Below are 17,857 nucleotides of genomic sequence, written 5' to 3' on the forward strand. Positions count from 1 at the left end.
CGTGTTTTGCTAATCTTTCTTCGCCCATTCTGTTTAAGTGACCATACCACCTGAGATTAGCTCTGCTAACGCATTCCTGGATGCTGACAATGTCAATTTCTTTCCTAATATCCTCGTTTTTAATATGATATTGCCATTGATGCCATCTGTTCACGCCTCTAATCTTTCTCAGGACTCTCATATCTGCGGTCTCTAGTCTTCGGTCAAGTGTTTTACTTCTGACCCAGCTCTCAGATCCATAAGTTAAAACTGGTTTGAACACTGTCTTGTATACAGCCAATTTAGTGTTTCGACTAATTTCTCTTTTATTCCATATGAATTTATTCAATTGACTTCCCACCATACCAGCTTTGCTGATTCTGTTATCAATTTCTATATTTAATTTACCATCTTCAGTAAAAATCGTGCCTAAGTAGCTGAAATGTTTTACATGTTCCACAGGTTCTCCATTCACAACACAGTTGACATTTTTAATGATTCTGACTATTTTCATTGTCCTTGTCTTTTTATTGCTGACCTTCATACCATATCTATTACAACAGTTATTCAATTTAGTCAGAGAATCTTGCAGATTTGTAGCGGATTTATTTAGAAGTATAAAATCATTCGCATAAAGCAAAGAGCTGACATTAACATCTCCAATTTTGATATCATGTTTAATACCACTTTCCGTCATAATGTGATCCATATAGATAATGAATAACAGAGGGTATAATGTACGCCCTTGTCTCTCACCAGATTTAACATTAAACCATCTTTCCGTACTTCTTTCAATTCTAACTGCTGACTTACAACTCAAATAAAGACTAAGTTGCTTATTATAATGCCCCATTGACACCACATAACTGTAGCGTATTGAATAGTTTCTCTCTTGGCACCTTGTCATATGCCTTTTCCAAATCGACAAAACTTAAATACAGATCTTTGTTATATTCCCATGCTTTCTCGACTATTTGTCATAAAGTTAAAATCTGATCCCGACAGCCTCTATTTTGCCTGAATCCAGCTTTTTTTCCACAATTCTTCTCAATTGTTTCTCAAGTATACTTGCATACATCTTGCCAGGAACACTCAGTAGGGAAATTCCTCTGTAATTCTCACATTCAGTTTTATTTCCCTTTTTATATATGGGTACTATGAGAGCTCTACTCCAATCATCGGGAATTCGTCCCTCTGTCCAGGCTTTCTGAACTATGCAGTGCAGCCACTATCCCTTTAGTAAGTGCAATCAAATCTCACTACAGAAAATAGCATTACAGCAAATTATTGAAAGGTCCTACTCAAGAAAGACCTTAGCAACAGCAACTACTTTAAACAAAATTCACTACAGCAAACTTTCTTACATAACCCAGTATCCATCTTTATCATGCTGCTGGAAAGAACAATGGATATCATAAATATAAATAAAAGGGCAATTTCAGTTCAACATACAAAATTCAATAACTTACAATTTGCAGATGACAGTCATTATTAAAGAAGATGAACAAGAAAGAGCAGTGCTCAATTTAAGTGAAGAAAGATGGAAAGAAAGAGGTGTTGATAATGAACATAAAAAAAAAAAAAGAAAAGAAAAAATGATATTCAGAGAGAAGATGAAAAAAGGCAAATAAAGTTCAACAGATAAGAGTTGTAAGAGATTAGGAGCTTCAGGTATCTAGGGAGCAACATGACACACAATTTAAACTGTGAAAAACAAGTAAGAACTCAGATAACAAAAAAGCAAAAGTAAACCTTAATGGAATGGACAATATATGGAAAAGCAAATCAGTGCCATAAAACTACGACTGCATAAAAACAAGCATGTTCACATGCACGCTCTATGGTTGTCAGGCAAGGGTAATAGTCAGAGACTCTGAGACGAATATTGACTTCTGAAAGAACATGTTATAGAAAGTTATACGAATTGGATGGATGAAAAAAGTAATCAACAAACTATACAGAAATGTAAACTGCAAAGAGAATCTAATGAGGAAAATAATTCAAAGGAAAGTTAAGCTCTTTTGGACATGTCTGCAGGATGGATAACAGTAGGAAGTTCAAAACCTTGATGTTCGGTATAATGGATAGTGTGAACAGTACAGGATGGATGAGACAAGAGTGAGAAGATGCTGTGAAGGAATGACATGGAAAGAATTTCCAAGATTTGAGTGGGTAGATAGAAATAGCAAGGAATGGTGAAGAGAGCACTGGATGCCAATGATGATTAATACTTTAGGCTAGAAAATGAAAAAAAAATAACAAAATGAAAACTGTCCTTCTATTAGATAAAACTATCAAAGTAGTATTAATATAAAAAAACACTAAACTTACTTGCATCTCACCCTTTTCACCAGCTGGTGGTGGCTTTATATTTGACGTAACTTTTGTCTGAGCACTTTCCTTTGCTACATGTAACAAAGCGTCTACTATGTACACAGCAGAAGATTTATCTATGGGATTTTCCTGTAAACATTGATTTTTGTAAATTATTAATGTAATATACAGGAGAAAATTTATTATTAAAAATTCATTACTGGAACAAATATGATAATCAGGAGCTGATATAATTACAGATGCACGTGACTGAATATAACAAATTTGTTATGGTGGATAGTTTGATACAGTGGTTTTCATCAGAAGAGCATTTTTCCTATGGAGATTAAACTGGGACATTTCAGTAGTTTCTTACAGAGCAATGACTGCCAAAAAGACAGCTAACTACAGAGATGAAAATATTAAAAGATAGAATCATTACTCATATTATGCTCAATGGCCATTGAGCAAGTAACTTGGTGCTTATGAAGTTTTGCTAGGATAAGACAGTTAATTGTCTCCATAGTCTCTGCTGTGTGTCATTTACACTTGCTATCTATCATCTGAACTAATTGCTTAACCTGAAAAAAAGTGCTAACAAAGTTTCTCCTATAGAATATGGGATATCAAACTTATCTTTACCAGGCAAAGCCATGAGGAATATTTCAATAAAAATCTCGATTTCATTAAGATTAATTTAAGATTGTAATTAAGTATAGTAACTTAGAATTTTGTGACTTTCTCAAGAAATTTAAAAAGTGATGAGTTGTAAATGGTGTAATTTTCATTCTTATTTTAATAACACAAATATCATGAGAATATAATAATAATCTACAGTTAAGTTTTGTATATTTGAAAAGTTTTCATCAGGGAACCAAGGTGAATAGTGAAAAGTCAGTTACTGGAACAAGCTAAAACTTAATGTCTACAAGAAGAAGAAGAAGAAGAAAGTACACCCAACATCAGAAAAATGAACACAGGAACCATCAATATAAGGAATATTCATGGAAAAGAAATTGAACTAGCAGAAGATCTGGAAAAGTATCACGTGAACATAATTGGCATTACTGAGACAAAAACAGGTTTTATTATTATTACTAGTACTATTATATTATTATTAGTAGTAGTATTAGCAATATTATTATTACTAAATAATAAATACAGGATGTTATTTTTAGGCAATAATGATCAAGGAAAGGAAAGAGTAGTGACAGTTTCAAGTAGAGTTATGTGGGCAAACTTCAAAATAGGGAAATGGTCAATCAAGCTTATTCGTGCCTATGGTCCCACAGAAGGTTCTAAAGAAGAGGAGGAATTATTTTGCATCATCAGAACAGGCAGCTGACACAAAGAAAATAAGAGTAGTCCTTGTTGGAGATCTGAACATCAGAATAGAAAATGAATCCACCAAGCATAGGAACATTTTGGGAAATGTTTGGAGAAAAGGGCAAAGCTAATAATAATGGTATTTACTGGACTTCTTCTCAGGACACAGATTAATCATTACTAACACCATGTTTAAACATAAAGATGCATACAAGTTCACAGGGAGAGAAGACACAAGAAATAAGAAAAGCCTCATTGACTACATCATCACTGATAGTGATATCATAAAGCTCATTCAGGATACAAAAGTGTACAGAGGATTCAAAATTAGAGGTGACCATTACTTAGTACTAAGCAGAATAAAAATATATATCACATTGAAAAGAACAGTATGTAAGAAAGTTTTAAAAAGAATTAAAGTTGAGCAGCTTTTACAAGTAATTATAAACTTGACTATACAAACATTATAGCATAAAAAATGAAACAAATTGAAAACAAGAATCAAACCTTGGAGTCTCTGTGGCAAACTCTGAAGAAGACATTGATTCAGTCAGGAAGGTATGTGGTGAAGTTGTCTGCAATGATAAAAAATAATAACACCCATGAAAGTTAAAGAAGCAATCCCGGAAAAGAAGAAAGCATACCAAAAGTTCCTAGAATAAGTCAGAGGATGCCCTAAAAGAATACAGAAAAAGATGTAAGAGAGCTATGTGCAAAAATAGCTAAACAAAAGACATAAGAAGACTTTGCTAAGAGTATGGAAATAGCAAACTCTGAAGAAGACACTGCTTGATTCAGCTAGGAAGGTATGAGGTATTCCAGTTGTCTGCAAGGATAAAAAAAATAAGAACACAATGGTGGTCCTAAAAAGAAGAAAGCATGCTAAAAGTTCTTATCAAATAAGTCAGCAGTATAAATTTTTTTTTTTTTTTCAGAGTTCTGGCTATTTTTTTTTTTCTGAGATGCCCCAGATATAGCAAACAGTAATAGCATTACTATAGTCTGTTTGTCAACAGGGATGTGAGAAACAAGGACAAACCAATTTATCAATCTTTTTAGCATTGTAACCATTGGCAAATAAAGGAGAGTTCAACTGAAAGGGAAGACTGCATGGAACAGAAATTGGAGACTATTGACAAGGGTTTTGATAATACGATACTGTTCAGAGGGGGTGGGGGGTGGGGATGATGGAATAGTTTAGGTATATATCTACCTGTGTGTTTTCTGTAAATCGAAAAAGAAAGGGAGCCATTAGGAAGATTCAACATTTTTTATTTTTTTTAAGTGAAGTGGATTCTGGAATGTTGGCTGTTGAGGTAGAGGAACAAGGAGTCTAATGTGCCAGAGCCATGTGGCCAAATATAGAATGCATCACCAATATATCTTAGCTGGATAAAAAGTTTGAGAATGGCAGTATCAAGGGTATGTTTTTCAAGGTGTTACATATAGAAACTGACTAGAGAGGGAGAGCCCATGGCTGTACCCCCTATCTATATGTGGATACACACACACACACACACACACACACACACACACACACACACACACACACACACGTTTTTACGTTCCTGCAATTTAAGTTTACGTTATTTTCTGTGGGTCCCATCTTAAGGCCTATTCTTATGATATATTGTTTTCCCACTATTAACAACTTGATGTGGACGTTATTTCCCATGATTTGCAGTTTTCTCTCAGGTGGCAACACTGATTTTCGAATCGTTTCCTCTCGTTCAAATCGATTTCTGCGGAAATCTGCGCATTTCTGTTCCCAGATGGTGTTGATCCATGTTACTAACATGGAGAAAAAAGACAGAAAATATATTTTGGTAGAAGAAAAGATGGCAATTCTGTGACGTGTAGATTGGCATGCCGGAATACGTGTGCAATTAGCAAAGGTTCCTGGAATCTCTGTGTCCACTTCGAACACGATAGTAAAAAACAAGTCAAGCATTGAACTCAATGCAAAGCAATCTGGCGCTATGTCAAAAAAACAAAAATATATCTGAACATCGACATACAATGAATTGGATAAACTTGTGGCGGAGTAGTTTGTTTCTACGAGAGCATCGGGTATTCCAGTCGATGGTACTACTCCAAGCGAAAGCCCTTGAATTTGCTACGAGGTTGGGGATTAATGGTTTTACTATGTCAAATGGATGGATTGATTGTTTCAAGACTCGTCACAATATTGATTGCTTCAAGACTCTTCACAATATTGTGTATAATCAAGTGTGTGGAGAAAGTAATAGTGTTGCAGTGGAAACTGTAAACCAGTGGAAACATGAACTAAAGACTATTATTCAGGACTACGAACCAAAAAAAAATTTTTTTTTTTTGGTTCGTAGTCCTGAATAAAACAGCCCCAAAAAATGTTGAAAATATTTTTTTGGGCTGTTTTATAACATTCTGCCAAGCAAAACATTGTGTTTTAAAGCAGAGAAGTGTCACGATGGAAAACTCAGCAAGCAGAGGGTAACTGTTGCTGATGGATCAAAAAAATTACCTCCACTGGTAATTGGTATAGATTTAAAAAGCCAAGGTGTTTTAAGAATGTGAAAAATCTGCCTACTAAGTGTGATGCCAACAGCACGGCATGGATGACCAGCAGCATCTTCACATCCACCATGCATGCTATGGAAGCTAAAATGGGGGAAAATCACAGCAAAATACTACTACTGCTAGACACATATCCTGTACATGCTGAAGATCTGCAATTCAGAAACATTAGATAAAGTGTTCTTTCCCCCTAATTGCAAGTGAGCTTCAGCCATTAGATCTGGGCATCATCCATGTATTTAAATGGAAATATGGAAAAATACTTCTTGAAAAAGCTGAGTTTATGCATGATAATGGTATGGACCCAAAACAAATGACCATATGAATCCTTGATGCCATGCATTATGTGGCCAAAGCATGGTTGTATGTTACTCCTGAAACCATATCCCACTGTTTCCGGAAGGCAGGAATTATGTTTGTGAAGAGGAGGAACAACTACAGGAAGAAGAAGATATGTCAGAGCCCAACAACTGGTATGTGATGGATGAGTCTTCATTTCAAGATTATGTTGATGTTGGTGTGATCACATCAATGGTAGAAGTAGAAGACATCCTTTCCAACCACCTTGATGATGAAGAAGAGGAAGAATTGGTTGAAGAAGACTGTGATCAAGAACCTACCGTTCCTACTAGTAAAGAAGCAATGGAAGCTATCTCTGTTTTGAGGCGGTATATTGCAAGTGCATCAGGAGACGATGGGGCATTTAATGCCTTATACACTATGGAGAGGAACTTATAAACAGTGCAGAAAAAGCAAAAACAATCAACAATTAAAGATTTTTTTTAAATAGATAAATGTAAGTCATTGTAAATGCATTTATTTTTAGCCTTTTTTAAATGTTTTTTACATTTCCTGCTATTTACACTTTTTTCCATCAGTCCCCTGGAAAGTGTAAAAACAGGGTTTTACTATGTGTGTGTGTGTGTGTGTGTGTGTGTGTGTGTGTGTGTGTGTGTGTGTGTGTATGGTATCCTTCCAAGAGAAATGCCAGCATAGATGGCAAAATTGGAAATATGAATTATATTCAGAGAAGGAAGGGGAGGGAAGGCATTTTTCAGTAAAGAGCTGACTCACCATGATATTATTATTATTTAAAACTAAATTTTGAATTAAGAAGCAAACTTAAAAGATGGGAAGTCAATAGCATCGACTCTTGGAGAGAGAGGGTAAGTAGGTTTATGCATTTTCGTATATCTGAAAATGGGGGCAGAACTAAACAGTTTGGAATCTTTTAACAGTTTCAGGAAGCCAAGACAAATAGTAATCTTTTTGTAGAAGCCTTTTAATATTTTTTCCCCTTAGAACTGGCAGGATCATAATCCAGAGGATTAAAGGTAGTGCAGTCTCTGAGTAATACATTCATTTTCTAATTATAATAATCATTAGCACTAATAAGCACAATAACATTACCTTTGTTGGCTCTAATGATTATTATGTTCTTGCCTACCTGAATGTTTTGCATACCATGCACAGAATATAACCATCATCATCATCAAATTCCTGCCATGTACCCTCAAAGGGTGTACAGGATATGATAGTACCACATGAAAAAAATTACATCATTATTAACTTCCTATCTACAGTTTCCTCCAAAAATCAGTTTGTTACTTGTCAAGACAGAATATAAATATATATATATATATATATATATATATATATATATATATACATACATATAGAGAGAGACACACACATACCATAGTCGGCTCTCTTATATGCGGGTTTGCTATTCAGGGTCAATCCAGGTCCGAAAATATTAAATGGAAAATTCCAGAAATAAAAAAATTATAATTACATTGGTAAAGCGGATATTAAAAATCCAACATTATTTCAAAAACGAATGTTCATAAAAACTGTGAAAGTTTCATAACTTGACCTGAGAGTTTACAAAACTTTCATAGTTTCTACAAATATTCGGCTTTGAAATAATGCTAGATCTAATATCCACTTTGCTTATATAATTTAACATCACCAAAATTAAGCCATTATGTCTCTTTCTTTTAATAATAGACACTTTATTAGTTTTAAATTGTGCACCGTTCTGAGTAGTTCTCAGTTATCAGATTGACTGTTGCGGTATTGCAGTGCTTGTGTTAAAGTAACCCTTATTTTATTTAATAATGGGCCCCAAAGCACAAGAGTAGTGATGCTGGCAATTTAGATGTGCCAAAGAGAAACTGTAAAGTGCTTCCTTTTAAGTGAAAAAGGTGAAAGCTCTCAACTTCATAAAATAATAAGTAATAACAAAAAACGTATGCTGAGGTTGCTAAGATTCCATTCACATTCAGATAACTTTTATTACACTATGTTGTTATAATTGCTCTATTTGATTATTAGTTATTGTTGTTAATCTCTTACTGTGTCTAATTTATAAATTAAACTTTATCATAGGTATGTATATATAGGAAAAACCAACTTATATATAGAGTTTGGTACTATCCACAGTGCGCCTTGGAACATATCCCGGTGGATAACGAGACTACTCTCTCTCTCTCTCTCTCTGTGTGTGTGTGTGTGTGTGTGTGTGTGTGTGTGTGTACTAAAAACATTGAAAATAATATAAACTTGAAAGACTTTTCTTAGAATTAGCTGCATATTCGTGAAAGTATCAATCATCAAATTCCTGACATGCAGCCTCAAGGGGTGTACAGGATATGGTAGTACCACATACAAAAATTTACATCATTACTAACTTCCTATTTAAAATTTTCCTCCAAATCAATCTGTTGCCAGTCAAGACTCCAACATTGTGAAATGTTATATTTCTGTCTTTTCCTGTACACCCCTTGAGGGTACATGTATTCCTCTGGGTCTTTTTCCTGCAAACTGGCAGAGAACACCTGTTTTTGATAATCTTCCCTCTCCTATTCTGTTTAAGTGACCATACCACCTGAGATTAGCTCTGCTAACACATTTCTGGATGCTAACAATGTCAAGTTCTTTCCTAATATCCTCATTTTTTAATATTATGATGCCATCTGTTCATGCCCCTAATCTTTCTCAGGACTCTCAAATCTGTGCTCTCTAGTCTTTGGACAAGGGTTTTACTTCTAACCCAGCTCTCAGATCCATAAGTTAAAATTGGTTTGAACACTGTCTTGTATAGAGCTAATTTAGTGTTTTGACTAAATTCTCTCTTATTCCATATAAATTTATTCAGTTGACTTTCTACCATACCAGCATCGTTGATTATGTTGTCTATTTCCATATTTAATTTACCATCTTCACTAAAAATCATGCCTTAGTAGCTCAAATGTTTAACTTGTTCTATAAGTTCTCCATTCACAATGCAGTTGATATTTTCAATGTTTCTTCCTATTTTCATGGTCTTTGTCTTTTTATTGCTGCCTTTCATACCATAGATATTACAACAGTCATTCAATTTAGTCAAGGAATCTTGCAAACTTATAGTGGACTTATTTAGAAATATAACATCATCTGCATAAAGCAAAGAGCTGACATAAACATCTCCAATTTTGATATCAGGTTTAATATCACTTTACATCACAATGTGATCCATATAGATAATGAATAAATAACAGAGGGGATAATGTAGATCCTTGTCTGACACCAGATTTAACATTAAACCATCTTCCTGTACTTCCTTCAATTCTAAATGCTGACTTAAAACTCAAATAAAGACTAAGTACTGCTTCATATAATGCCCCATTGACACCACACAATGTAGCACTTTAAATAGCTTCTCTCTTGGCACCTTGTCATATGCTTTTTCCACATCTACAAAACTTAAATACAGATATCTGTTATGTTCCCATGATTTCTCAACTATCTGTCGTAAAGTGAACATCTGATCCTGACAGCCTCTATTTTGCCTGAATCCAGTTTGTTCTTCACCAAGCTTCTCTTCCACAATCCTTCTCAACCGTTTCTCAAGTATACTTTCACATATCTTACCAGGAACACTCAGTAATGAAATGCCTCTGCAATTCTCACATTCAGTTTTATTTCCCTTTTTGTATATGGATACTATGAGAGCTCTACTTCAATCATCTGGAATTTGTCCCTCTGTCCAGGCCTTTTGAACTATGCAGTGCAGCCACTATACGACTTTTATACCTCCATACTTGAGCATTTCTGGTCGAATATCATCTACACCTGCTGCCATTCCAGATTTCAGGTTCTTGACGGCTTTTTCTACTTCAAGTATGGATATGTATTCCTGACTGCATGCCTGGTCAGTGTTTTTTTACCACTGTGTGCTGTCATCACTTGTTACATCCTGAATGAAACATTTTTGAAAGGAATTTATTCATTCAGGATGTTACAAGTCTAAAACAATAGATAAGAAAAAAACTTGTACTCGAGTAGAATGGATAAAATGTCTGCTGTAAATAATGTTAGAATTTTACCTCTTTATGCAGAATTACAGAACTTAGTGTTAACCCCCTCTGAAATCATGTAGAGAATTTGTATAAAGTACAGTTCTTATAAGGTATTTTGTATACAATGAAGGAACAGACACAGTGTAAATGATAGTTCAAGGGTCACGCGTGAGCCCTTAGGGCAAACGCTGAGCCTGAGGCAGTGTTAATCTTGGAAGATGACGTACGCTGAATTTTGCGAAGATGTTACTCGAAAATCACGTGAGGTACCGTATTGCAGCAGTCAATGAAGGTCTGTTTCGGGCCAAAAGAGGGTGCCAAGAGATAGAAGGTAGAATAAAAGGAGTTTGCACCCCTCCCTCGCTCTCCGTTGCTCCTTTTTTTTTTTGCTTGTTTGTTCCCTCCTGCGGACAGGCAGATCTCGGATGGATTCGAGATGTTATTCCGATGTCGGACAGTGAGCTTATCCCTTTGATGATCGAAGTTCTGGACGGCGCTAAGCGCAAGATATCGCCATGTGTTGCCCACGTTGTTTCGCTGGAGATTTCATCTAAATGAATCGTGGAAGTATCCCATGTTCCTACGGCAGAACACCAGGAATCATCGAAAGCAGAACCAGAATGTCGTGGACATAATGCCAGGAGCAGAGCAGATGTTTGAATGGACAACTAGCTAAATTCCCACCACGTAGAAGCAAGCATATGGAAGTCACGTGTCGTGTTAGGACAAAGAAGGTAGAACCAGACCGATCTGAAGATCGTATTGCGGACGTGGTAATGTAGAGATTTTGATATTTGTTCCCTGTTAGATAAGAAAAGGAAGTTCATAAAGTAATAATCAAGTGTGGACTGAATTAGAGAACTTTAAGTATTTGTTTAGTAGCAGATAGTCTCCTTTAGACAGCTTGTCCGGAAATGATTATAGAAGTTTCTGTCATATTTAGTGAGTGTAATTAACCTTGTAAGCAGAATGGTAATTGGATCTATTTGGTGTATATAATATGTGGTTTAATGATTTAACTTAAAGGAATGTGTTTATTTTCATGTGCTAGAATGTCAGTTAGTTTCACATAGTTTGATTGAATATAGCATTGACTTAGTTGAATATGAGATATGATTAGCTGTATATGATTTAAGATTCCCAATAAATATGATGTTTCTTGTATATCTGTGTGTTGCCTATAATATGAACCAAACCTACCACTTACAAAATCTGAACCATAGCAGGAGAAAGGGGAAAGAAAGTATAGTATGTTGTAATAGAAGTCATGACTGCCAACAAGGATTATATAACTTAGTAGAGTGTTTAGTTTAATGAGTGAGGGTACTAAAATTGTTCAGAAATGTGCTTTTGAAGTCTGGAAAAGGTCCCCTGAATAAGAGTCTTCTATTATAGGAATATTGGCTGGCGCAGCAGAAAATAATAAATTTTGCCAAGATCCGAAAAGGGACTGCCCCAGACAGCTAGATTAAAGGACTTTCTTTGTTAAGGATTAATCTTTACTAATTGGAATAAGCACGTGTACAATCTAGAGATTTAAGATTCCCAATAAATATGATGCTTCCCATATAGAGTAAGAACATAGGAAATGATAGAGATATTTAAGTCAGTAAGATATTGGAAGAGTCTAAGAGTCTAAGTAGAGAAGCAAGATTATAATTAAACTAAACCAAATATAAGGAAAAATAACGACATAACACACTGCTTGTTCCATTTAGCAATTTTCTGAAGTAATTACTTCATACTTCAAGGATATCTTTTTCTCCAGTTTTCATGTCACCTTTATCATCTCTAATTCCTTTTACAGCACTCTTTCCTCCATTTTTGAGCTTCTTCAACAACCTCCAGAATATCTTGCCACCTTCTTGATATTTATTTCCTATGCTCTTATCCAAGTCTTCCCATGACTTTTGTTGAGCAAGTTTTACATAGTGTTTAACTTTCTTACATTTGTATCTGTATTGTCTAAGAACACAAGGTGACTTATTTGCCAGGAACTTTTGATATGCTTTCTTCTTTTCCTGCACTGCCTCTTTAACTTTCTGTGTCCACCATGGAGTTCTGATTTTTCTATACTTGCAGAAAAACCTCACCACATGCTTCTCTGCTTGAATCAGTCAATGTTTTCTTCAGGGATTGCCACTTAATCTCCAAGGTTTGGTTCCTGTTCACAAACTCTTTCATTTTTTCTTGAATAATGTTTGTGTATTTTAGTCTACAGTTCACATCTGAGAGCTGCTCAACTTTTTTTTGCTTTAAAACTGAAAGTATCCTAATCTTAATAAATATGGTTGTATTAACTTTCCCATGACTGGGAAACTAATACTTGGGCCTCCCGTCCAATAGTACCCACAAAGGGCACTCCTTGTCAGACTCCAAGCTTTCAGCATAGTTTTTTCCACTTATTGTTTTAAGTGTTTTTTGTATGTGCATTTTTTTTTAAGAGTATCTCTGTGAAGAAACAAAATACAGGATCTAACAAACTTGTATAAATTTATTAATTTCCTCTATGTTGTAATCTTTCCATTGAACTTAATAAGTTTAAATCAACACATAAGCCTAAATAATGCATTATTCTCTTCATTTTTTTATTACTTTTTTCCCCCCAATTCATTCATTATCTCTGTTTCCCTTTTCTTTTCTCCACAACGTTCAATTCTGACATCCATTGGCATAACAGACACACCTCTTGCCTTTTTCACTCACAGACAACACACTTTTGATAGAATACATTGAACACACCCACTGTATCCCACAAATCCCTGCCCCTCCTCCAGCTTTTCAACTAAAGGTGAATTAGCTGGCAGCATCATTTTTCTTCCTGGGAGTGCAGGTTTTTCACCCTACAAAATATGACAGAGAAGAGTTGAGAAGGAGGACCATAATTGCAAATGACTCTATGCACAGGTTATGCAGGAGGAGTGGTGTGGAGTGAGTTTGATGGGCGAAAGGATTTATATGATGGATGGTTTGCATCTGAATGGATTTGGTGTGCAGAGACTGGGAAAAAGTGTTGTTGAATGAAGTGAAAGTGGATGTGCAGAATCAGGGAAACTAGAGTTATTGGGGGGGGAGGGATATACAGACTTCAGAGAGCCTTTGAGTGTCTTCTTTTTTTCCCATCAATCCGAAAATTGGTAAATATAGCAGCACATCACAACATCCTGTCTTGTGACTTCCTTTTTTATCTCTTCATAACTCTTAGTGCCAGTTAGAATCATTATGTTATTTATATATGAAATTCTTGGTCTGCCTCGTGGCCTCTTTCCTTCTACAGTCCCCTCCATTATTTCTGTAATCAGTCCCCCATGCCTCAAATGGTGTCCAATTAGGTTTTTTCTTCTCTTATTGATGTGTTTCATTAATGGCCACTCTTCATGAACTATATTTAGAACTTCTTCATTACTTTTCTTTTCTGTCCAACTAATTTTCATTGTCTTTCTCCAGCACCAAAGTTCAAATGCCTCCAACTTTTTCATGTCTTGTTTTGTTGGAGTCCAGGCCTCACAACCATATAATGCAATGCTCCATATGTATGTTTTCACTAGCCTTTTTTTGAGCTGGATGCTAAGTCCTTTACTGGTTAAAATGTTTCTTCTGTTATAGAATGCTTTTTTGGCTGGGATTATTCATGCTTTAATATCTGATTGGTTTCTTCCATCTTCTGTGATAAGACTTCCAAGATATTTAAAAGAGGATACCAGTTGTAGTAAGTTATTATTTATTTCCAGGTTTATTTTCATTGGATTTGCTTTATTTGTAATTAATAATTTTGTTTTCTTATAATTAATTTTTAGGCTGTACTGTGTGAAGATTTCTTCCATCTTTGTTAGGGAGGCTTTCAGTTTGTTTTCGTTATCAGCTAAAACTGCTATATCATCCACAAACTGTAGCCAGTTAATATCAATTCCATTTATCTTAATTCTGGTTTCCATTAGTTCTTTCAGTTTATTTATTGCATCTTCAATGTACAGATTAAACAATATAGGTGAAAGAGAGCATCGCTGTCTTGCACCTCTATGTATTTTTGCTATTGCAGTTTTTGTTGTATTGCTGGCTGCTTCTATTAGGGCTTCTTGATGCTTGTAAAGATTAAATATGAGCCTCCTATCTCTCCAATCTACCTTTATTGTTTTTAGGAGGTGAAACATTTGATTCAGTTAATACTATCAAAGACTTTCTCTAAGTCAAGAAAGACTATCAGAGTATTTTGATTCTTCTCCAATCTTCTTTCAATAACTGTTCTTAGAGCTAGAATTGCTTCTCTTGTCCCCTGTGTTTCCTGAATCCAAACTGGTCATTGCCAACATATTCTTCAACTTTCTTTGTTAGTCTTTTTTGTATGATTTTGAGTAGTATTTTCAAAGCATGTGATATTAAGCTTATTGTTCGATGATTTTCACACGTTTGCATTATTTACTTTAGGAATGGGTATATAGAGCATTGTGTAAAATCTTTGGGGATGATCCCGGTTTCATAAATATCCTTTATGATCTTGAAAAGGTATGACTTAGTTATGTTTCCTGAGTATTTTATTAATTCTGAAGGGATGTTAGCCTTGTTGGCTGACAATTCATTCAGTGCATATTCAAATTCAACTTTTAATATAGTTGGACCAATTTCTTCCATATCAAGTCTTGTTTCATCTTCAATAGCCTTGGCATCTAGATCTTTTCCACTATATAGATCTTCTAAGTACTCCTTCCATCTTTCCGAAATTTCTTCCATATCTATAAGTATGTTCCCCTGTTTATTTTTGATAATTGTACTTCTTGTCTTGTTTTGCTGGCTTATTCCTTTTATAAAGTTATTATAAGCTTTATCGATTCTTCCAGTCTTCGTTAGATCTTCTATTTCTTTACACTTCTCTGTATACCATTGTTCTTTTGCTTCTTTACACTTTCTATTTATCATATTTTTTAAATGTTTATATTTGTCTTTGCTTTCTTCCTTTAGGGAGGTTTTGTATTTTCTTCTTTCATCTATTAGATCTAGAATGTCCTGGGTGATCCATGGATTTTTTATTTGCTTCTTAATCCAATGCAGTCATTTGCATCCTTGATGATTGTATCCTTCAAATGAGTCCATTTTTCCTCTATGTTTTTCTTTTCCCTCTCTGCAGTTTTCATGCTTTCATAAGTTTGCTGTTTATAGTGTTTATGGTTTTCCTCTGTTTTCAGGTTACTTATGTTCCATTTGAGCCTTTTCCTTGGTTGTGACAACTTTTAAAATTTCAGATTACATTTCAATAAAACCAAATTGTGGTCACTATCAACATCAACTCCCAGGTAACTTCTGCATGATTTTACATCATCATCATCATCAAATTCCTGCCATGTACCCTCAAGAGGTATACAGGATATGACAGTACTACATGAAAAAATTACATCATTACTAACTTCCTGTCTACAATTTTCCTCCAAATCAGTCTGTTACATGTCAAGACTCCAACATTATCAGACCTTATATTTCTATCGTCTAAGGCACTTTGTACCATATCAATCCATCTATATCTTGGTCTTCCCCAGGGTCGTTTTCCTGCCAACCTGGTAGAGAGCACCTGTTTTGCTTATCTTTCCTCTCCCATTCTATTTAAGTGACCATATCACCTGAGATTAGCTCTGCTAACACATTCCTGGATGCTGACAATGTCAAGTTCTTTCCTAATATCCCCATTTTTAATATGATATTGCCATTGATGTCATCTGTTCACACGTCTAATCTTTCTCAGGACTCTCATATCTGCGGCCTCTAGTCTTTGGTCAAGTGTTTTACTTCTGACCCAGCTCTCAGATCCACAAGTTAAAACTGGTTTGAACACTGTCTTGTATACAGCTAATTATCTATATGGATCACATTCCGACTAATTTCTCTCTTATTCCATATGAATTTATTCAATTGACTTCCCACCATACCAGCTTTGCTGATTCTGTTATCTATTTCTACATTAAATTTACCATCTTCACTAAAAATCGTGCTTAAGTAGCTGAAATGTCTTACTTGTTCCACAGGTTCTCCATTCACAACACAGCTGACATTTTCAATGATTCTGCCCATTTTCATTGTCTTTGTCTTTTTATTGCTGACCTTCATACCATATCTATTACAACAGTTATTCAATTTAGTCAGAGATTCTTGCAAACTTGTAGCAGATTTATTTAGAAGTATAACATCACCCGCATAAAGCAAAGAGCTGACATTAACATCTCCGATTTTGATATCATGTTCAATACCACTCTGCTTCATAATGTGATCCATATAGATAATGAATAACAGAGGGGATAATGTACATCCTTGTCTCACACCAGATTTAACATTAAACTATCTTCCTATACTTCCTTCAATTCTAACTGCTGACTTACAACTCAAATATAGACTAAGTATTGCTTTATATAATGCCCCATTGACACCATATAACTGCAGCGTATTGGATAGCTTCTCTCTTGGCACCTTGTCATATGCCTTTTCCAGATCGACAAAACTTAAATACAGATCTATGTTATATTCCCATGCTTTCTCGACTATTTGTCGTAAAGTGAAGATCTGATCCTGACAGCCTCTATTTGGCCTGAATCCAGCTTGTTCTTCACCAAGCTTTTCTTCCACAATTCTTCTCAACTGTTTCTCAAGTATACTTGCATATATCTTGCCAGGAACACTCAGTAGGGAAATACCTCTATAATTCTCACATTCAGTTTTATTTCCCTTTTTATATATGGGTACTATGAGAGCTCTACTCCAATCATCGGGAATTCGTCCCTCTGTCCAGGCTTTCTGAACTATGCAGTGCAGCCACTGTAAGACTTTTATACCACCATATTTCAGCATTTCTGGTCGAATATCATCTACTCCTGCTGCCTTTTCACATTTCAAGCCTTTGATGGCTTTTTCTACTTCAAGTATGGATATGTATTCCTGACTGCATGCCTGGTCAGTGTTTTTTAATCACTGTGCTGTCATCACTGCTTGTTTCATTTAGCAAATTTTCAAAGTAATCACTCCATACTTCAAGGATATCTTTTTCTCCAGTTTCATTTCACCTTTATCATCTCTAACTCCTTTTACAGCACTCTTTCCTTTATTCCTAAGCTTCTTCAACAACATCCAGAATATTTTGCCACCTTCTTGATATTTATTTTCTATATTCTTGCCAAAGTCCTCCCATGACTTTTCTTTAGCTAGTTTTACACAGTGTTTAGCATTCTTGCATTGTCTCTGTATTCTCTAAGAGCACAAGCTGACTTATTTGCCAGGAACTTTTGATATGCTTTCTTCTTTTCCTTCACTGCCTCTTTAACTTCCTGTGTCCACCATGGAGTTCTGATTTTTCTATCCTTGCA

At 35.2% G+C, this 17,857-nt stretch overlaps 1 protein-coding gene across 1 annotated transcript in view; it reads right to left on the minus strand.

Moving 5' to 3' along the window:
* The window catches only part of Mtr4 (exosome RNA helicase Mtr4), a 432,027-nt gene that overhangs the window by 116,155 nt on the left and 298,015 nt on the right, over positions 1–17,857 (minus strand). The window contains exon 18 of the mRNA XM_090390948.1: positions 2,311–2,442. Coding sequence (XP_090247074.1) covers positions 2,311–2,442 — 132 coding nt within the window. The remainder of the gene's footprint in view (positions 1–2,310; positions 2,443–17,857) is intronic.

This window comes from Typopeltis vanoorti, chromosome 3, assembly GCF_054136105.1.
Source record: "Typopeltis vanoorti isolate ZY-2024b chromosome 3, IOZ_Tvanoo_1.0, whole genome shotgun sequence".
In the NCBI taxonomy this organism is placed as follows: domain Eukaryota; kingdom Metazoa; phylum Arthropoda; class Arachnida; order Uropygi; family Thelyphonidae; genus Typopeltis; species Typopeltis vanoorti.